Source organism: Cavia porcellus, unplaced genomic scaffold (assembly GCF_034190915.1).
Source record: "Cavia porcellus strain 051 isolate PalLab524CR breed Dunkin Hartley unplaced genomic scaffold, mCavPor4.1 scaffold_17, whole genome shotgun sequence".
Lineage (NCBI taxonomy): Eukaryota > Metazoa > Chordata > Mammalia > Rodentia > Caviidae > Cavia > Cavia porcellus.
In genome coordinates this window covers 5,135,360-5,157,426 of record NW_026947500.1, presented here as the reverse complement: position 1 = coordinate 5,157,426, position 22,067 = coordinate 5,135,360, and the positions used below count along the sequence as shown (strand labels likewise).

General features: G+C 40.8%; 1 protein-coding gene across 5 annotated transcripts in view; it reads right to left on the bottom strand.

Annotated features, from left to right (window-relative positions):
• Fndc3b (fibronectin type III domain containing 3B) overlaps positions 1 to 22,067 on the bottom strand; it is a 315,267-nt gene that overhangs the window by 43,380 nt on the left and 249,820 nt on the right. For 4 of the 5 annotated variants that reach the window (XM_063227172.1, XM_063227174.1, XM_063227173.1 and 1 more), the window contains 8 exons: positions 13,021 to 13,145; positions 11,659 to 11,833; positions 9,999 to 10,085; positions 8,729 to 8,867; positions 6,985 to 7,056; positions 4,811 to 4,929; positions 2,398 to 2,503; positions 1,159 to 1,331 (listed from right to left, as the gene is read on the bottom strand). In XM_063227172.1, coding sequence (XP_063083242.1) covers positions 1,159 to 1,331; positions 2,398 to 2,503; positions 4,811 to 4,929; positions 6,985 to 7,056; positions 8,729 to 8,867; positions 9,999 to 10,085; positions 11,659 to 11,833; positions 13,021 to 13,145 — 996 coding nt within the window. The remainder of the gene's footprint in view (positions 1 to 1,158; positions 1,332 to 2,397; positions 2,504 to 4,810; positions 4,930 to 6,984; positions 7,057 to 8,728; positions 8,868 to 9,998; positions 10,086 to 11,658; positions 11,834 to 13,020; positions 13,146 to 22,067) is intronic. The other variant, XM_063227176.1, reaches the window with a different exon arrangement.

The window sequence follows — 22,067 nt, the reverse complement described above, 5'->3', positions numbered from 1 at the left end:
TGCTGTGATGGCAGAGACTCCCTGAAGGGTTGATGGGAAATGGCAAACAACAGAGAAATAAAATCTCTGTTGCATCTGTGATCATGACCACCCACTTTCTGTCTGCTTACATAACGGTAAGCTTGAGTACACAGACTTCCTTATCTTCTCACTAATACACCTTTCATGTTTAGACTTTTCACTTAAATATCTGTGCTGTGTTTGAAATTCTCTTCTAATGGGAATTAAAAGAAATCCAGCTCCTGTTCAAATGTGAGATCCTATTTCAGAAGAAAGGTTTTCATAGCTAGCTGTGACTGACAGGGAACTGACTAGAGCCAAACACATTTCACCTCTGAAGGCCTAAGTAAAACTGCTAAAAATCAGACAGAAGTCCTTTGCTTGTTGTATCACTGTCAGTTGAGCTTTATTATTTTTCATTAAGAATTATACCAGCTAATTAAATCCATTTGCAAGGAGGTCATCAATACAAACTACTGGTACTTTGGGGGAAGGCTTTACCCACCTCATTTTTCTGCCCATTCTTGATACAACGAAATCCCCCACACACTGCATGTCACATACTTCTCCCTTATGAATCCCTTTCAAAATTCACATCACTCAGCAACTTCGAAGAAAAAAAGAACTACACCTCTGTGAGTATGATACACACATACACACTCTGACCTTCTGCTCGCCCACTTTGAAAACTATATAATTGCAGAAGGAGGGGTCGGGGAGTTCAGTTTTCATTTGAAATGAAATAAAAAAAAAAAAAAAAAAAACAAGTAAACTGGCCTTCCTAACCTCTACCCAACTTGTTTTAAAAACTGACCTCAACACTGTGTTTCCTATAGTTAATAAGACAAACCACTTTTAATATAACTACTGGGTGGTTCTAATTTCTCACAACTGATCATAAGAGAAGAAAGCCCTCTAAAAAGCATCAAAAGCATACTCAAGGTGACATTCTGATTAACTTCAATATGCAAGAGAAACAAGATTTCTAATGCTGGGTCTATATGAAATCACCACAACATCAATTCAGAAATAATATTTTCTATATAGTTCTCTAACAGTTGAGGTTGGGCAGATCCTAAGGAAGCTTGAGGGGGTAAAAACACAAGTGCTGGAGCCTGGTATGCTGCTTCTGGTTCTGGCGTGAAGCCTCACACTCACCCCGCCATCATTCAGAGCCCTCACTCTGAAGCGGTACACGGTTCCAGGAAGCAGGCTGCCAACAGTGCACTCCAGCTCTGGCCCATGGTACACTTCGGAAGCTACATCCTCGGGTTCAGTCATCTCCACACTGTACTCTGAGACCTCACAACCACTTTCTGAGGCAGGAACATCTGGAGATGCAGAACACTCATCTTAGAACATTTCTGTGCTGCTTCTAGTTGGCCAAATCACACCATGTTTTTATAAAATATCATGTGAGTGGCCTGTCCTCAAATTTCCCTTATAAAAGAAACCCACCCCCCAATAAAATGAAAAATTACCTACATGATGTTAAATCTACTATCCAAAGCAAGTACATTTAAGTGTATTTAATTATATTCATAAAGTAACTCCAACATAATAGATGCATTAGGCAAAATTCATCACAAAGTATGCCAGATAAAGGGAAAGATTAAAGGGAAGAAAAGCTCCTTGACATATCCAGACACAGGACCCTAAAATTGGTACAATGTCTTGTTACATTTGAGACGTAAGTGGCAGGAAAAATAGTTCTACACATTTACATGTGCAGCTTGCATGTGGTACCCTGCTGGTCCAGCAGAAAATAGGACTAAATCAAATGCTATAAAAATACCAGGACTCACATGTGACAAACCAATACAGTTATTACACACAGAAAAGGAAAACTTCAGTGTCAGCCAGTGAGCCATTTCTTTGTTTAATCACTGAATTGAGCACGGTTTTCTTTATAAATAAAGTTGAAAAGTTTCTGAAAAAGATGAGCTTTTCTAGAACGCTCCCTAGGCAAAGCAGCTCAGCAGGGTACACGACAAACAGTGTATGGCTCCACCAAGAATGGAAGCATTGGTGTACGCCTGTAACCTCAGCACTCTGGAGGCTGAGGCTGGAGGACTGCTGCAAGTTTGAGGCCAGCCTGGGCTACAAAGTAAGTTCAAGCCAGCCTAAACGACATAATGAAACCCTATTTCAAAAAGACAAAGCAGGGACAGGAGGGGAGCACGAGCAACAGCAAGGGCTGGAAGAGAATGACAGAAACCCACGCCAATACATGTTAAGAAGAATATGGACATCTTTGACACACGTACATAGACACACACATGCACAAGCACATACACATGTGTTTCAAAGAGAAGCCTTGAAACAATCACAAAACATTCAGTATTAATCTTCGATTGTCCAAACTGTTGATGTCCATGTGAAGGTCTGTTCACTCACCCCACTCTAAGTGGACTTCTTTGTGCTTTGGTCTACCCAAAACCCTCGGTGGTCGACACTGACCTGGTGCAATGCTTAGTGTGCGAACAGGGAGACTTTCAGAACACTGCAGGATAAACACCAGAGAGAAGCATCTCTTAGTTACTATGAATTTACCAGGCCAATTCTACCTAGCTACAAATACTACTACAAGGAAGGTACATGCTGATTGTGTACACATTACTATAGATTTTTATGCAGTACAATCTACATATGGATGTCTGTGGACTTCATTGTACATGAAATGTGGACTTAGACTGTACATGAAATGGTTAAAACATGAATGCTCTCTGAAGCCAGGTAAAGAGTATGCGTGTTGTATATCCTAAGCACAGAATTACTTTCCTTCAAATCAAAATTAGAGAGACCCTTCATAAGGACAACAAAACACAAAGCAACAGCTGGATGGAATTTTAGAATGGTTCCATAAATGGTCAACCATTCCGACAGAGCAGGAAAGCAAATAAAGTCAGTGTCAGTCACCCGAGTCTGACATTAACCAGCAGGTTCTGGTAATGGTAACACGAGTGGGCCTTCTTTTTTGCAGGACCTTTTTTATAAGCCTGGTGGTGTGATAGCTGACCCTCTTGTTGATACAGGAAACATGGTAAAAGTAGAGGTATGCATCTCAACCAAACTGACTTTCTTCTTGAGAAGAGGTGCAGAAGAAATGAATTCGATACATCCCAGTAGTACAGGCTTGGTGCTACCTCACGCGGCTGCTTATACACAGAAGAGACTTGCTGATACTCTGCTTTGGCTTGGATATGTTCCCCCCTGGGAGGTATTCCAGAGCTCTAGCACCACACAACGATGTTCTAGGTAGACCTTCTTCCTGCAGGACATCAGAACTGCTTTCTTTCCAGTGGGTGGTGTAGGGGCAGTGGAGATAAATGCAAGAAACCAGGAGAGGTAGGAACAGGCTGCCAAACAGTAGGCATTCTCTTGAATAGTCAACTCAGTGCATCTCTGCTTCTCTTTCCATAAACAGTAATGGTTTCAAATCATCACATTAAATACCTACTTCAAAAACATCTTTTTACCATTAAGCCTCTCAATCACTCTTCAGAACATAAGTTAAAGCCATTTATATAATTATGTTAGTTCTGGAGCACTTCATGTGCATTTATTAGATTACACTGAACCTATAGTTTGTGGCTGAAACTAAGATTCCTGACAAGTCCCCTTGGCTGATCTAAGGTCATGAGGCTGTGGGCAGGAGAATGGCTGCTGCCTGCAGCTGTGCACACCGGGGTACTGCACAGGGCAGGAGGGCCATCATCTCAGTCACCTCGGATTTCCATGGTTTTCCCAACAGTTTCCCAGCAGATGGCAGTAGAAGACCTTGAGGAAGGTACAATCTGAAGTCACAAAATTAATAGATTTGCAGGTTTTCTCTTGCTGACTCTGAATTTTATGTTCTTCCCTTCTTTAACTGTGGCCTCCTTTATTTAGTTCATGTAAATTCCAGACAGTCACCTGTCATGTGTGATTATGCCAAAGTCTCCCGAGAAATAAAGTGACCAAAGTACCTGAAGTTACCACAAGTCAGCTGAGACTCATTTGGGCTTGAATTTTCTGTCCTTGAAAGTATTACAGATAGCCGAGTTAGACAGAAATATTATAGGCGGTCACACAGGGGTAGGCCCTTGAGAAAGTCAATACACAAGATGAAAACACATGGAACTGTGGCAGAGGCACGTCTGTTGAGGCCAAGCTTGAAGATAAAGGTGGAATGACCACGCATACAGGCCACCTCAAGAGGTGGTCCAATAAACACTAGATAGACATCAGTCACCTCAAAGGGCGACCGAGACCCTCAGGCTGTCTCTTCCCGAAAAGTTCTCTGTCCTTTGCATGTGCACTTGCTATGTGACCTGCTTCCCCAGTGGATCAACATTACCTAAGTGGCTAAGCTTATAACTTTATTGGTTGATTATAATTTTGTCCCATGTTGTAGCTGTCTCATACTTTTGTATCCATCTTGTGATTTTGCTCTATAAAACTTCCTTTGAGACGTGGGCTCATTGGCAACCCACTCTGATCCTCTCCGACCCCTCTCAGGAGCTGTCTCTCATGTATTTCCTACTCCTAACCTCCCTTGTTCCTTAGAGTGCATTCACTGACTTGGGGGAACATGAACTCTGTGTTATCAGACATTTAGCAGGTTGGGAACTATACTTCCCTTGTAACATTTAGAGTTCCTCTATCAAAAGCACAGTTCAAAATGCTCTTTTTCTCTTTTCTGAACGGACAGTACAACAGCCTACATCACCAAGATATATTTTTAAATTGCAACTTTAATCTGATGTCATTGACAGAGCTGGTCCAAGCTGGATCAAAGATGTTTATTTTTATATGGAAACAAACTAACCTGACTGTGCCCACCAGTACTGATGCAGCATGCTCGGAGTTTGTACAAAGTGCCTGGTTTCAAGTCGATAAATGTGTACTCCGTAGCCGATCCACTGTACGCCACTTCCCACTGATTGGCTGTAAAAACAAGACTCGGGTAAGTTTACACTTTTTGGAAAAATGTCACGGTTTTAACCATTACTGAGGAAAAAGCTGTAAGGGGTTTCCACCAACGTCAACATCAACTGTGTTTTTCTAATAGCACAGGGCTCCTTCCCTTGCCTTACACAGTTAAACAATAAAATAACATGGAGGCATTTATAATACTTAGAGCTACTGGCGAAACCTCTCAACATTACCCTTGTTACAATGCTAAGTGGCCTGGACACAGGAAACCATATTCCACCCGGCACAGAAGGAGACACAGGGCAGTGCTGACTAAGCCATGAAACATCTGTGTGAGGAGGCCGCAGGGCCAGCTGTGTATGGGAAAGCTGCTCATCCACGGGGGTCTCAGCAAGTCTGAGGACTGTGGAAAGGTTTCCCCCACGCTTGTCTGACTGGAGGTCACAGTGAGTGAAATTCTTCCATTACAAGCTGAGTTCTTTAGGTCAAGGCCTGCTCTTTTTATGAAGTCCCACTTAAAAGGCAAAAATGAACGAGAAGGTGACTGAATCAAAGATGAGACAGTTGGTGTGACCCCGGTCATTCAATCACTGTTTTGAGAGGAATGAAAGCAGGGTCACTGGTGGCCAGGCACCCAATGAGGCTGATGTTATTTGGGGACAAGCTCGGAGCACAGCGAGAACCTGGACTGAATGCCAGTCCCTACAGCCTGGGCCGCGACACACTCCTCCTGTGTGCGGCTCACTCAGGCTGCTTCCAGCTGACTACTTTATGAAACTCATTGCTCCATGAAATTGTTTTAGGCAAGCCATGCTTATTTTATGCCACTTTACTACAGTAACCTCTACAAATGCCTTCAGCTCCTTACTGGATTTACAATAAACTTCCTGGTAAGTACTAAAGTCATCTGAGAAACAGAAAATGAACGCTAATCATCCTGCCATCACAGGTCAGAAATCTGTACTGAGAAGGCGACTGGGAACCAAGAAAGAAAGATTCAATTAATCGCACACCCAGAGTTGTCAAGGGAAGGGCAGAAGGGCATCTGGTGCTGATTTGCCTTCAGCAGTTGGGAAAGCCAGCAAAGGCAAGAAACTAAGTTTTCCCAACAAGTCACTGGCGTATAATGATTTCTCTTCTTGGTAGGTTTGTAACACAAAATACTAAGTAAGACTCAGAGAGAGAATATGATTCAATGTTAAGAACAGCTGGGCCCATCAAAAAGACTATCATATTTTCAGCTTAAAATAAGACCCACAGACTTAAAAAACAAAAAACTCCAGCCATCTCTCATGGTACAAAATAAAAGGCAAGCTACATATAACTTTTATATTATAGAAGTTACTATGCCAGTTCTCTTTTGTCTTACACATGCATCACTTTAAAAAAACAATTGTAGTAGTTATGTTACAGTGGTGAAATGATGTGCCACATTTAAGGTGCTGACAAGTACACCTTCATTAAAGTCTAATGGATTTTATTAGAAAGAAAGCCTAAGACTATTTAAAAAGAAATTTAATTTCTAAGATAGAACCATTTTAATCCATATAGTAAACAGTAACAAATAAATAATGTAACTCAAAAATCACAATGAAGACTGAAAATTGTCAAAACTTGTTACCAAAGTGTGAAATTTGTCACTGATCCACAACACCATAAGCTGCTTGTCACTCTAGATTGAATTTATAGATTACTGAAGTCTTCTGTTCTAATTGATCCTTCTTGATGACTGCTTCTGACTCTGCTTGTAAGCACTCCCAGAAAAAGTATGGTTAAGTTTTAAGATGAAAACTTTAAGCTTGTTTATTTTATTAACTAGAATCATTGGTTTTTAAAAATGACATTAAAAAATGGAGAAAACATGACAAAAATGATCTTTCAAGTAAACTCTGATCTTTGGTGCCATGTAGGAAAGACAAAACTACAAATATGTGATTCAAGCTATATTTACTGTGATAGCTATAACATTAAAATTAATGATTACCTACTATTACTATAAAGATGTTTACTACATTGAAAACAAGGCTTACTACTGCATTTGTATAAAATAATTTCCAGAAACTTCACCTTCGGAATTTCCATCAGTAATCTCCAACAAGTACTTGAGAATTTCTGAGCCACCATTGTCTTTTGGAGGGTCTGGGAAGTAAACAGATATTGCTCAGTAATTGTAGGGTATTGAATTTTACTGGAAAATACTATTAGAACACACAAGCTATCACATTATACTGCCTCAATTCCTGATTTGATAAAAAGACACAATAATTAAGTTTACATAACTATTTCCTTGAAAAATAAAACAAACCAAGAGACTGAATGTGATCAGATTATTCAAACTTCTTTGAGCTATATGTGTCAAAAAGCATTTCTTTAATGAAACATGAACAAAACTCAAAAATATGAATTGATTCTTCTAAGAATTATGTTACTATATTTACATGGAGAATCCCAAAGGCAGCTCTATAAACAAAGCCTCTAAATGAAATGAATCTGTTCACAGCTAGGTGAATGCTGATATCTGTAGTGAAACTGATGTGAAACCAGGATCTGCTCACCACAGACCGTCTGAGGAGAAGCTGCAGCTTCTCAGCACACCATGAGGCACCGTGGGTACAAGGGCTCCCGGGAACTCGGTGCAAAAGACACCTTGCAGCATCATTTTGCAAACTTACATAAATTATCTCTAGCATCAGTCTGCCTCCTCTGTATTCTTTGAAAGGAATTTTTTTTTTAAGAGACTTAAGTTTACACACACACATTTAGGAAATTTATTTTCTTCTTCCTTTCACTTGGTATTTCCATTTATTGCATATATACTGCAGTAATAGATTCACAGCAATAATATAAAGTAAAACATGATAGCATAGAGCTAATCAAAGTAAGTATTCAGTGTTAAAAAGAATTTTTAGGATTTTCTGAGATAAAGCTTTATGGCCTGCCAAAAAGCACACCAAAATTTTTACAGTTCCTCTTAACTATACTTACCTTTCAGGAAAATACAGATCCTAATAAATTTTATCTCAAAGTTATTGGTAACTTGAAGTAAGATGTCTTAGTGACCAATTAGAAAAAATGGTCTATGTTTTAAATTTTCCCTACAATTAATTGGCTGCCAGGTAAAATTTTTAGATTTCTACTTTTATTTTGCCTTTTTGTTAATATTATAGACATTAGTGAAAATTACACATGTAACAACTCTACATATAATTACAACTGTTTATCATCCTTCCAGTTATATACATTCCACTGAAGTAATCTGTTGCCTCAGTAACTCTCTACAAGCCCCATATAAACCACAAACCCCATATAAATCTCTGTATGAAAACTTCCTGAAGTTTAAGATGATGACAATGTGAAAAAAATTATCAAAATTTACTATGCTATAGCTGAATTTTGAAATTCACTTTCAATATTAATTTTATAAGTAAAATGTTTCTATTAAACTTTATCAGCTTTTAGAGAAGGCTATTGAAGAATGAATTATATATTCAGAAACTACTCCATTCCAGTCAGTAATACATTTTTAAAAAGGATAAAAATGCACAGCACAGGAAAATCATTAAGTAAATGATAAACTCTTAAAACTGCCCACTTAAATTTCCATCAAAATTTAGTTGTACATTAAAATTTCATTTTCATGGAATTGTTCGTTTTAATCTGTGGAATTCTCCAGATGTTTCTCACATGTACATTTCAAATGCGCGCAATTCTCCACAAATAATGCTGGTTTCTTTATTTTTTCCTTTTGGCTTGTCATTGAAAATAACTTTGAAAAATCTGTCATAAAAAGAAATAGCAGCAGCACACATACCCCATTTGACACTGAAGCCATGAGATGTGACTGGTCCTTTAATGAGGGGTCTCGTAGGAGGTCCAGGCCTGTCAGGACTGGTCGTACAAACCAAAACTTCACTTGGACAGCTCTTCCCTTCCATATTAGAAGCAGTCAGCTATAGCATGACCAAGAAATCATGAATATGCTTTCATTATCAGGTATTTTAAAATCAACAGGTACTTTTTAACATGGTAAGATCAGACAAACAGACATCTTCTAAAATTAAGTACTGATTTAATCATGTTTATTTTACCGTCATTCATTTTCTGTCTATTTGATTATTAACAAAAACCACAGGGTGGCTTTCAGCTAAAGACATTTCAGGAAGACATACATAAGATCAGCATGTAACTACCTGTTTTGTAATGTTTGGTGGTAGGAAACAAAGGCTAGGAAATGCAGATACAATGCAATGCACCTATTGATGAGTAAGGCTACGCCACCTTCTGGAGAAACGTTAGCAGTACAGCTATGTTCCTGGAACCAGCACCAATAACAAGGTTGTTATTTTTTTTTTTAAAACTACTATTTTCCCAAAATAGTTACAAGTCTACCTGATAATTTGACAAATATTTACTGTGTGATTACCATGTTCCAAATTACCCAACCCAAGCCTAAAACTAGACAGGAAGGATGAAATCAGAAAACAAACTTACATCTCTTAAGTGCACGCCTGTCCTACTAGGACACATGGTGCCTTGCACAGGATTAGTAAATAGCACTGTGGCATAGAATTCAATATGATGCTTAGTGATCTCAAAGTTGTTCACTTTTTTGGCTATGACATAAAGCCTATGGTAATATTTATGGTGGTTGTTAATTACCAAAGTAGAGACAGGGTAGGTAATAAAGGACAATAAAAACAGATAAAGAAAAAGAATTGGGCAAAAGAAAAAAAATACAAAGCAAAACAGAAGACAGCTTAAAAGGAGAGACATGAAACAGAAAGGAGCAACATGCAGATGAGCAACCCGTGTGCACTCAGCACTGCCGGGGGTGTCCCCAGGCTCGGTCACTGGCCATGCTGTCCAGCAATTGACTGCCATTTATTGTAGTAATGTCCTGTCTCAAAGTAGTCTTTAAAATCAGAGGATGGTATGCATTTTGAAGTACAAATGTCACTTTAAAAAGGGAAAGTGCTGTGAACTTTCACATTTTTAACCTGCAGACTTAATTTGAAATGATAAATGAAGACACACCAGAGCTTCATTTTTAAGTAGTTCAGGTACCAAAATGATCAACTCACCCTGAATTTATACTGTGTGCTTCTTTTGAGATTTTTCACAGTACAAGTTAAATCCTCTCCAGTGTATTTTGGGTGGAAAAGGTTATTCTGAAAAACCAAAACCAGAAAGAAATGTCAATATCGTAACTCCTGGTGTGACATTCCTTTGTGACAAGCCCGTCCCACTGCCTCTTCCCAGGGTCATGAGTGAGACAGAGGCGGACTGTGGTCAGCAGCTGCTGCGGAGACAGCCTCAGAAGCAGTGATGCTGCACTGTATCACACACTGTAACTTCTTCTGGGTCTGGTCAACTTTATTGTGACAAAGAAGTGAGTATTTTTTTAAAGACTTATTTAACAATAAATTTGTTGTGAAACAACAGTATTGGAGTCACTGCTGGCATGCTGCACTGTGCTATGTAAAATGCTGTGGCTGAGGTTTTCTGAGTGTCCAGTGTCCTCTTCTGGCCAAGAGAGAAAGGACAGCTTAGACAGGGAAGGGCAGAATCCTTCACTAGGATAAATCTTTCCACTAACAATTGAATCCATGGAACTCAATCAGTAATATTCTCCACTGTTCATTATTCACCCATCAAAATCACTGAGCTGCTTCTGTGCATCAGGTGCACTCTAAGCTCTAGGGATTCAGCCCAGAACACACAGTGCTGCCTACGGGAAGCCAGCACTTTGTTAGATAGCGCGGCACTTGGTGTTAAGTGCTACAACATGAATAAACCTGGGTAAGAGGAGGGTGGCAGAGCTAGTGAAGTTCATGGGCCAGATACAGTAGCCACACCTACCTCTTAAAAATTCAACTTTAGTACAAGAAAAAACCAGCCCACAGGCCCATCCCGTGTTTCAAGCGCCTTTAGCCACATGTATCTAGGAGGACGTCACTGGACAGCACTAACTACTGAACACCTCATTATCTCGGCAATGATGCTGCTCCAGAGGGGCTGGCAAGGGCTGCCCTACAAGGTCTCATCGGAGAGGACACCTGAAAGGACTGAGGGAAGTGAGTCACAGGTATCTGGAAGGATACCTTAGCCAGGGGCACAGGAACTGCAGAGGCCATGAGACTAGTGCACATGTGGGGGCCCAAATGACACACGGGGCCAAGAGATGTCATTGGAAAGAACAGGAGCAGTGACAGAGAGCCTAGCCCCATAGGACCATGTAGGCAAAAAAGAGCTCCGGCTTCGCTCTTGGAGGGAGAGGGTGCCACAGTGGGGAGATCCTGGGCAGGGCATGGAGATGATCTATTTGTCTTTCGAAGGAACATTCAGATGGTGTGTGAGGGCAGGCTACAATCAGAGTGACCAGGTATGAAGATGCCAATGTGATAATCCAGGGCTAAGCCAAAGGTGACTTGTAAAAGGTCATTTGAGCAGAGGGGCTGGTGAAAAACTGTTAGACTCCTGGGTAATTTTTGAGGGAACAGTTAAGAGGATCTGCTAACTGATGCTATAAGGCGCATGGATTACTCAAAGAGGTTTTTGCTTACCCCACTGTAAGGCTTTTCCTGAGACAGGGGAGAACAGGTTGCTATTAGCAGTAGTGGTAGAAACTAAAGACTTCTGTCCTGAGCTTACGTAGCTAATCTGATTTCATGGTGCCCAGATGAGATGATAATGCTGATTTGTACAGAACACATGAACGGGTAGAAGACAAGCAAAACTCACATTTTCATCCTCCTGTATTTCCAGGGTGTATGTGATTGCTTCCTCGGGTGAACAGCCCTCTGGCTTATTCCACTGCAGCGTGACCCATGTGACACCAGCTCGAACGAGTCTGGGTGCAGACGGCATCTGAGGGATGTTTCCTAGTGTGTAACACACCACCTCTTGGCTATAACCACTGCAGAGAGATGAACACCAGGAGACATGTGTTTAGATGCATGTGAGGGGTCCTGGTGTTTAAAAAGAGGAACAGAAGCTACACACAAGCCCATTTGGTTGGGGTGAAACGTTGGGGTTGGGCAAGCTCGTAAAAAACAGAGGCAAGCCAGCATTCTTTGATGACATTCCCTACAGTTTTCACTTGCTCTGTTTTCTTCTGTTGTCTGCTTTTAGGAAACCACACTGACTTCGAGGACAATCTACTAACCATTTACTTTCCTTGCAGGAGCACTGAGTGGAAAATGCAGCATAGCGCCACATTTATTCCAGCTGAGTCACAGTTACTAAGGAGTCTCCAAATCAACGTGCGTTTTATCCACTATTTGTTGATAAAAAATGATTTACAAATAGATACAGTCCTGCTTTTCAAAAGTTTGAGGGTATTTCCAACTCAGTGAAAAACCCCTGTGCCACAGAAGCCTCTGTCACTGTGAATTTTTAACCAGGGAACTCTTAGAACTACAAGGGTTGCCATGTGGGGTTTCAGGCAGTCCTGCAAAACTTCGTGATGCTAAAAAGAAGGTTCTTCAGGCTGGAGAGGATGCTGGGAGCCACTGCAGGGCTGAATCTTTGAGATTTTCAATAAGCGATAATGAAAGACGATTTGCCCACTATTGCAGTGTAGCCCTTTTAAAATCTCTCTAATCACAGGGTGCCTGATTGTATACCTGTTCTTGCCCTTCTCCTGCAACCCTGAACAAGCTCTGGAAGCCAAGCCAGCCCCCACTTTCTCTAATCCCGGGAGTATCCGCCCTGGGCTTCACAACAATGACATGCAAAGACCCCTTTCTCTGTATCATGAATGACTCGCAGAACCAAAAAGCCAAATGAAAGACAAGTGTGAAGTGATGAAAGAAAAAAGCACATGATCCCAGGAAATAAGGCCCCACGAGGAGTTCCTTTCACAGCCTGTACCACCACCTTCGCCTTGGTTCTGAGACACCCAGCAGGTGGGGTTAGGTTAACAGAGCTTGAAGATCACAGAGGCCGCGGTGCCTTTTACCCTGGAAGAGGTTTCCTTCCCTTGAGCGAAGCTCAAGCTGCTGCAATGCAGAGGCGGTGGGCTCGCCCACACCTGCCAGCAATGTGAAAGAAGGCCCAGATTCACCACCTAAGGCAGAAGGGTGGAGGGTAACGGCGGCATACCTGGTGCCGATGTCATTCCGGGCGGCCAGCCGGAACGTGTACCCCATAGCCGGACAAAGCTTTGTCAGCTTGCAGTGCTTCTGGCTCCCAAAGAAGCATTGTCTGAAACCACTGTTTCTTTTTCCCTAGAAGAAAACAAGATAATATATGCAAATTCTTTCAAGCAAATACCTGTAATAAAATGAAGGAGCATTCTAAACAAAATTCCATAAGAGACACAGGTAATCCAGTTTTAAAAAAAAATCATACCATTTCTAACATCCCCTTCTCCCTGCTGTGAGTCAAAATTGTCTAATTCAATCAATGGAGAGTCTGCCTGCAGCCATGGAGGGATCCCCTGAGCATTTCCCTCGCTCTGAAACTGCACAGCCGATCAAGGAACCCTCATCGGCGAGAGGACCAGTGTTTGCACTGAGCATACCACACCAAGCACAGCTCCTCTCTCTGCCATCCTGGCCCAACCACGACACATGGACATTCCAGAGCCAGGGCACTGCTTGCTAATCATCCTAAATATTAGTAACATGCCTCCGAATCTTTTTCACCTCCTAACAGTGCTTTGGACAGCCTGGGAAATTAATCTTTACTCCCAGAATTGAAATGTGATACATATATGTAGTAATTCTCCACAATAATTACATGTGGCAAACATATATTAATAAAAAAAATCAAAGACAAAAAAACCCACATGGAACACCAGTTGAATTTATCTATGTATACTACAATCACTTCACATTTCTTATGAAACAAGGAATGTATTTTTAATGTCTTCCTATCCTTGCAGGATGTTTCAAATTGTTTAAAGTAAAAATAAAGCAGTTAAGTCTGTTAATAGACCTATAGCTAAGGCAAAAAACCTGACAATGCTATGCCCTGCTCAGAAGCATGGACGACTCATAGTAGCAGTCTGCCAGAAAAATATTTCCTGCCTAAAATCGAAATTGTCATGTTATCTACATTCATACCAAACAAAACCACATGCTAATACTAAATAATCAATCAGGCCTGGACCTTCAGAAGTATGTTTGAAATTTGCAGTTTATTTTATAAAGAACAAAGCAAGCACATTTTCCCACTCAGCTAATTTAAGCATTCTCTTCCTATAAGCAGGCATCTAAATGATTACTAAGATACACTCCAGGTGAAGTATGATAAACACACAACCAACCTAAAGTCACTAAGGTGAACAGATTAAAAGCCACTATGCTACATTCATCCTCATAACACCCCATCACGTCCCCAAGCAAGGTCGCCTTTTCCCTCGGCTGGGAAGAGACATCTTAAAGAGCTTTCAGTTTTGTCAAAGGTTCAAAGTGCAGTCAGGTCCAACTGTGGAGGAACAAAAGGTAAAGCGGAGTAACTGTAGTTGGTACCTGAGCAAAGCTGCTGGGTAGCCAGGGAATCGTGACCTTCTTTAACCTTGAATGGTAAGGTTGATACAGAGGATTTATGCATGGGACAACTGCTTATGCATACATTTGCATAATTACACTCAGTGTCTGATTACACTCTACGTGAGGCCTAATGTGTTTTTGTATCCATTTCAGGCTGTAGCACGATCCACCTTCTTTCCTCCTCTATTTCTGAACTCAAGAGTAAACAGTGCAGGAAAGGCACATCCTGCCGCCACGGAAGCTATCATCCCTTCCAAAACATGTTGGCTCCCCTTCAATGCCTTATTTTTCCTACTTCTTTGTTTGGTCTCCTTTGTCCATTTCTGGTGCTTAGAACTACAGCCAGTAAATAAAAGCCTGTCTGTTCCTTACTGGGTTAATTTGCTTTAATATGGTTTAAAAAAAAAAAAAGATCATGGCTTACATAAGAAAGAGTAGGGAGGCATCAACAACAGGAAAGAAATTTCTCCTTTGAAAGGCAGTATAATTCAAGCCCACTAAAGAATTGAGGAAATAAGCATGATAGGACTTCAAAACATTCTACTAGACTGCAAAAATCTACTTCACTAGCAGGAACAACTGCTAATCAAACTCCAACTTTTTTAGACAAAGCATGCCAAATTTTCCATCTTAACACTGTTTGCATGAAACTTAGAAACATGTAGAAAGAAGTGTTGCTGGAATCCTGATATTAAATATTGTCTGTGTAGTCGAAGGGGGTTAAAAGTACATCATAGGTTAAAAAATTAAAACTAAAAAAGTTTAGATGTTAAGGAGAATGCCAAGAAAGGAGAAAACAGGCTAATAAAATAGACTAATAAAATAATTCTTCAAATATAAAGACAGTATTTGTGTGTCACATGGACTTAATATAAGAGTGGAATCTGGAAAGAAAAAATAATTAATATTCACAAAAGTCATCACAATGCAAAAGCTACTGCCAGCCAAGAGTTCAACGCGACAGAGCAGGCCACGGGCTCCACTGATCCAGTCCAGTGGTACCTCTACCCTGCTGGCCTGGCCCCTGTGCATGCCTAGTTGACTCTGGAGCTTAAGTATCAGAGAAAGTATGTGTTCAAAAGTACACAAGAGTTAAAGCAGCAGGTGAGTGGAAATTCGAATCCAACCCGAGCAATTTAATAAGACCTCACTCAAATTTTTTTTTTAAACAAAGAAACAAAAGTGTAATTTAGAGGTGCAACACTTGCTTAGCATATGCCAGGCCCTGGGGGTACAACCCCTTCAACCTCAAAAAGAGAATTTTTTTATATTTATTATTTATCATAAACTATGAAGTCTCAACCAACAAACAGCATTAAGTATTAACTAGTTTTTATTGACAGAAATAGTTAAAAAATTAATAACAATGATAATGTTTGAGAAGACTGAAAGATTTCTATAAACTGACAGTGTAAATGTTTACCATTTTCTATCAGAAATTAAATATGTCTCAGCTGATACTATCAGTAAAGTTTATAAAACAACTTTAGTATCTTATAGATAGTACAGCTCTAAATGATTTTGAGATTCAAGGAAACAGTTCTCATACTGTTTGATAAATTCTGTATGCTCATGTCTGGTAAACTGAGCATTTCTTTTGAAGATAACAATACGCAATATAACAACCACTGCTAAATTCCTAGCATCTTGTCTTTAAATCCTTTATCAGTACTGTTTTGGTGTTTTTCTTGTTATTTGTTTCTTTTGTTTATGTTCTGGTATTTCTTCCTCTTTAAAAAAATTAAAATGTTACATGTACATGTACCAACTCTACACAATAAATGTAATTATTATGTACTACAAACATGTACTATTAAAAATAAATGATTTTGAGAGATTATAATCTATGGCATAGTCCCTCTTTCAATAAAATCTAACCCAAACTACACAGGATTACTGAGATATGCTAGTTTTACTTAAAATTGTTTTTTTTTTTTACTATTTTGCACGAGCCCATTGTTCACATACTAAAATATGCCTTCATGGAAACAGTGACACCAATAATCTGGTCCACTGGAGGCGGCAGGGTCTGCCACAGGCCAGGCCTAATGCTGACCAGCCACTACTGCTAGGCCACTTGTGTGGCTGACAGAGGACAGTAGGGGGAAGCAGGTCCAAGGACCCAGAAGCTGGCCCATAGGGAAGATGACAGCAGTCCCTGGACTCAAGTGGATCAGATCTGCAGCATGTACCCAGTCAGCATCAGAATCCCCCTACGATGAGATCGGAGTTCCTGTCCTTGGCAGGGAAGAAAAGCAATCATCAGCTCAATTAGAGAAACTGGTGAGAGGAGGCTCAAAATGCACATCTTGCTCACTCGGGTCTAGACGTAGCCACCAGGCTACAGACCTTGTCTGACATGAATCAGTGAAACTTCTCAGGGTGCTCTTGCCTAACTTACTGCCAGAGTCTGTAAAACAACAACTGGAGGATTTTCAGGGTTCACTGGCCTGCTTCCACTCCATGCTCTTGGGCATGGCCAAATACATGTTTCTACACATCACACTGAGTTCACTCAAGGGCAAGGTTAATCTTTACTAGAATGTGCAGAAACCTTTGAGTACAAGCCAATTATGCACAGATAGACCTTAAGGTGCTCAATTTGACAAGGGGTGATTTATTACAAACCTGGATTGTTTCCTTTTTCAAGCTAAGTATTCCTCTTCCCACTCAACTGAACTCACAGAACTTGCTAACCTACCATTGATTCACACCTAGATCTAGCGTGGGAGCACCAATTTATCACCCTGGGAAATTGTTTTCTGACCAAAGCCCAGGTGCTTATAACCTACTTCTGGATGAAACTGCTCTCCAGGAAGAGACCTGACTTGCCAGCCACTTGGCTCAAGTTCACAGATATACCAGACACATTCTTCCCAGCCCTGGGTGCCATTTTGCCTCTTTCTCTTTATTGAAAAAAAAAAAAATACTTTGGCTACTATCTACATGCTTTACCCCACCAGTTGTACTTGTTTTCTGTTCTTGCCTGTGTTTCATAAAGCCCCATCTTCTAAGGGCATCACAGTTATGTGCCAGAGCTCACCAGGCAGCCTGGACTTCTATTTATATGAATATAGCCAAGCAAGTGGTCACCATCTTTAGGGGAAAGTTCCAGTGTAACACAGAATATTTCACACTGTCATCATCTCCTTCCCTTCTGTCCAATTCTCATTCTTACTTCTCAGCAGGATCCTATATTTTGTTACAAGTGCTAATTATAGGAGTCCAGATATTGTTCTAGGTCCTATGCCGGTCTTGTTAAACTCTGAAGAAAGCAGTAACATCTACTTTTTGCCAGATTGTGAAAGGGCCCAAACACAGAAAGACATGGGTGAGATGAGAGAGCTTCAGGAATATTTAAAATGTAATTGTTTAATGGCTACACAGAAAAGAATGTAACAATTATTTTATGGATTAATTATACACTTTAGACTAAATTAAGATTTTTAATAATGCTATCCCAAGTTTCAAAAAACCTGAAGAGATTTTAAAATATAGTCATATAATAGTCTTTTGATACCGCATACCCTACAATCACAAAGTAAACCAATAAAACATGAAACAAGGTTTCCACCTCTCTGGGTATCTGTTTACAGACATGTAAAGGAAATTAATGGAGAAACTAATTTATATATGAGTCTTTTTGAAGACTAGGAGCTAAGTACATAAACAGTATTTGGTCTGGTTCATAAAGTGTGACTAAGTTATTTTCAAGTTAAAATATGCTTAAAAACAACACAGTATTGGTTTCGTTAATTTGTCAAAAAAATGTAACTGCAACAGTGAAAACAGTATTTAAAAAAAAGAAACTTTCAAGTCAGTTTTTCTTTACTAATTCAATGTTTTCTTAAGAGCTATCTTTAGTACTTGGGAAGATGAATTCTCTGGCTGGGCTGCTGTCTGTTAAGGGAACTGAACTCCTGCACATAGCTTGGGTTCTTTACATAAAACATTCCATACTTACAACGTGTACATATCGCATTAATTCAGGTTACAGTGTCTTCCTGCCCAAGAAACTCAGTAGACTGTGGGAGCTGTGGCTACCCTGGCTAACTTTCCCAACCAGCCTGGCAGTAACAACACTGGAAGTTGGTATTTCTAACACTGTTGGCATTCACAGATGAACTTGGCTGGGCTTTATTTTTTCAATTGCCTTAAAATTAATAGGTTGGAACTGATCCTTCCCATTTCTTTTCATAACACCTTCATTCCTGGCATACAAAGAATGGGGAGCTGGCTTCCTCTAGCCAGGTGCTGGTAGCTTTTCTGGTGTTTTTTGGTCTGTGGCCCCTTTCCACTGCCCCCATCTTTTAATAGCGCTGCCTTCCTGAGCTGAGCTTGCCACGCTGGTTAACTGCCTGCTAAATACGTTACATGAATTTGGTTATCAGTTATCGTGTGTGTGGCCGATAGCTGCTTCGGCTAGACATGGATGAATTGATTCTGGGCCAGACACTCCTTCCAACAACAGTTTGACCTGTCAGAAACACAACAATAAATCAAATGAAAAGTAAAGCTGTGCTGCCCAACTAAACTAATGCCAGGCTTTGAGATTTAGTCTGGTTCAGTGTCTATATTTAGTATTTGTTCCAGCACTAGTCGACCCTAGGAGATATCAAAGATAAATGTTGGCTTGAGAAATAAGAGTATGTACATGTTTGGCATAAGTATATGAGACCTGGAGGGTTGCCCCTTCCCCTCAGGGACATTTCTTTCACTTTACTGAGCACAGTGCTACAGAAGGAAAGGTAAGAAAAGGAGATGTGATGATTTGTGGTTGCAGCTTAGTAAATAAACTGCATGCATTTTACTCCCTAGAAAACAAGTGCTGTTATTAGAAGATTAGCTACCAAAAACAGCCAAAGATGAGCTTCAGATCCTGATTTAAATAACACACTTTCTACTCCCCCAATATATACCAGTTCATCAGGTATCAAGTGCTTTTCAATAAGATCAATGTGTTTACATCATCCTAGGGAAAGAGGAGGCAAGGAGCAGAGGTGGTAACTTTAGAACAAGTTGCCGATACAACTTTCAAAGCAACCAAGGGACAAATGGGCTTGATTTCATCCAACTAGCCAAGGCCCACGGCAGCTGCCATCCAGTTGGCCACCAGTTGGCAGAGTAAATTGACAAATTTGGTGCTAGGAACTAAGATAAGCATTTGTGATTTAGCCTTAGACAGAAGTTCTCTACAAAGTTTGCTGTCCCAACCTACAAGCCCATCCTGCACACAGGACAAATGGTGAACGGCAGGGAGAAAACCTGCTTCAGGTCTCTGATGACTGGGGATAGCAGGGCTTCCTTTTAACTCTGCCTTGGTGTCCCTAAATCCTTCCCGGCCTGGTTTCCTTCAGTGACCATTAGAGTAGGGGCAGCGGTTCCCCAGGCTCTCTGAAACCACCTTTGGATGTGGTAGTGAGGTCTGCAGCAATGACGAAACACTGTCATTTGACCAGGTCACAGGGTTAGCCCGTGTGAAAGGTGGTCTCAGATGGGCCGCATACCAGAGGGACCTAAGATTCACTCTAATCCTACAAGGATAAAAGTCCAGAATGACATGAACTATGTGGGTCTGGGCAGCGGCAGCTTCCAGCTACGTCCTACCAGGCACGGGCATGAGCTGGGGAATGGAAACAGGTTCCTGGTTTTCCTCACAGAACCAGCACGGTGCACTGTGAAGTCAAGCAAGTCTCATGGTGGCTCTGCGCCCCCACTGTATGGGATCTAGGGAGTCACTCTGTTTGCTGACACTCTACTTGCCTTAATTCCCAGAATGGCTGTCATCTAGCCAGAAAGTATAACTTCACTCATGACAACGAGCTCTCCGAGAGATTACTAACCCCAAGTTAAACAAGCATCTCACTGATATGTAAGTCACCGAATTCCTCCTCTGGGGCAAGCTCAGGCTTGCTAGGTGGAGCTAGGTGGCTCCTCTCCCGAGCTAGAGGTCCACTAGGCTAAAACGCAGCCACCTACACCAGGAAGTTTCTGCCATGGGGCTGCTGGGCATGCCTCACCTGGCCTGTTTCCAGTTTCCCAGCGGCTACAGGCTCTACCTGCTGCCCGCCCTTTCTGTCTCTGATTCACATCTCGCTTCCCTTGATTTCCATGATAGATAGCTCACTCTGTTCTAAGTCCCCTAGGTTAGATGTGCACTTTCTTCTGGCTAGCTGAATCACATGTACGGCAGATTCTCGGGAACTCCATTAGTCACATTCTCACAAAGCTATTTTCCTGGTTCTTGCACAGACTGTCTATGTGTCATGGCCAGAAGCTAAACTAATAGCACATTAACATCTATATGTAGCGCAGATATCAGTTTCTGTTTAGTTCCAAAGAGCAACTCTAATATTAGGGCTACTCTTTCATAAAACCATTTCCTTTCATAAAATCCTCCTATCGACTGCTTCTACCTCAGGCCTTAACACCTGCTTATGTGGACTTATATCAACAACATGGAAAAATTGCTGTACTGAATCTTCTATTGCCCAAATTATCTCATCCAGTATTAACCTACCTAGGACATGATGGACACTATTTTTCAAGTAGAGAGCCTGAGACTTGGGAGTTAAATTGCTTGCTTGAGGACCCATGATCAGTTAAGAGATGACACAAACTATCATTAAACCAGCCTCTCTAGAGGAACACCATTATCACTGGTAAATACCATGACTATGAATCCATGCCACATATTCACAGGACAACCTCAGGAGAACTGCATCTGCTCTGCAGGTCTAACAACAGTGCCAGTCAGTGTTCTATGACACAAATTAGAGCAGTATCTAAGAAGGTAATGTAAGTTTCTACAAATGTTTCCTTTACAGAACTCTTCTTTCTAAAACAAAAGACAAAGTTCTCATGTGACCATGAAATGTACCCCATTTCTCAAGTTTTTAAGAAAAGATCAGATAGATCATCCTCTATTTAGGAACCTTAAAACGGACTGAGAAGGCATTAATCCAGTTGAGAGTTTCAATCCAAAGGTTCCTAAATCTTCTTCCTAAAAGCCCCTTCCTGCCTTTATAGCCTTAATCCTACCTGGATGGCTTCTGCCACAGAAAAACCACCAGCTCTACTAGACACTGACATGTCACGAAACAGAGAAGCAATACTAGGGGCTGATTTAACAGGAAACGATGCCTTGCCTTCTGCAAGGGTAGTCAAAAGGGCACACAGGGGAGTAAGTACTACCTATGCTCACCTCGCGCCAATTCTCTTTGTTACGGGACAGAACCCAACCTTGAAAAAATCTAGCACATAAACACTGTTTTACTGTTTTGTTTTAAATGCTAAGCTTTCTCCTCTTTCAAAGAGGTTTAAAAATATTTAACACATAAATTTAGCAGAAATAAATCCTTAAAGATTTCATATCTACTTTCTGCAAGAATGATTACTTACAGATTAAAATGCAAACATAGTGTGGGAGATGCACTGTGACCAGAAATACATTAAAATGCAGAGGTGACACAATCAAAAGTTAAGTAAAACACTACCTTAAAAATACCTTCTGTCTTTCTGCATAACGGGAATCTCGTCATGGAGAAATTAGTGGCTAGAGATCTTCAAAATCTCAGAGCTGTCACATGGCACTGAGATTCCGGTGTCACCGCAACATAGGTACTTGGCCACACCTTTTTACATAATGAACAC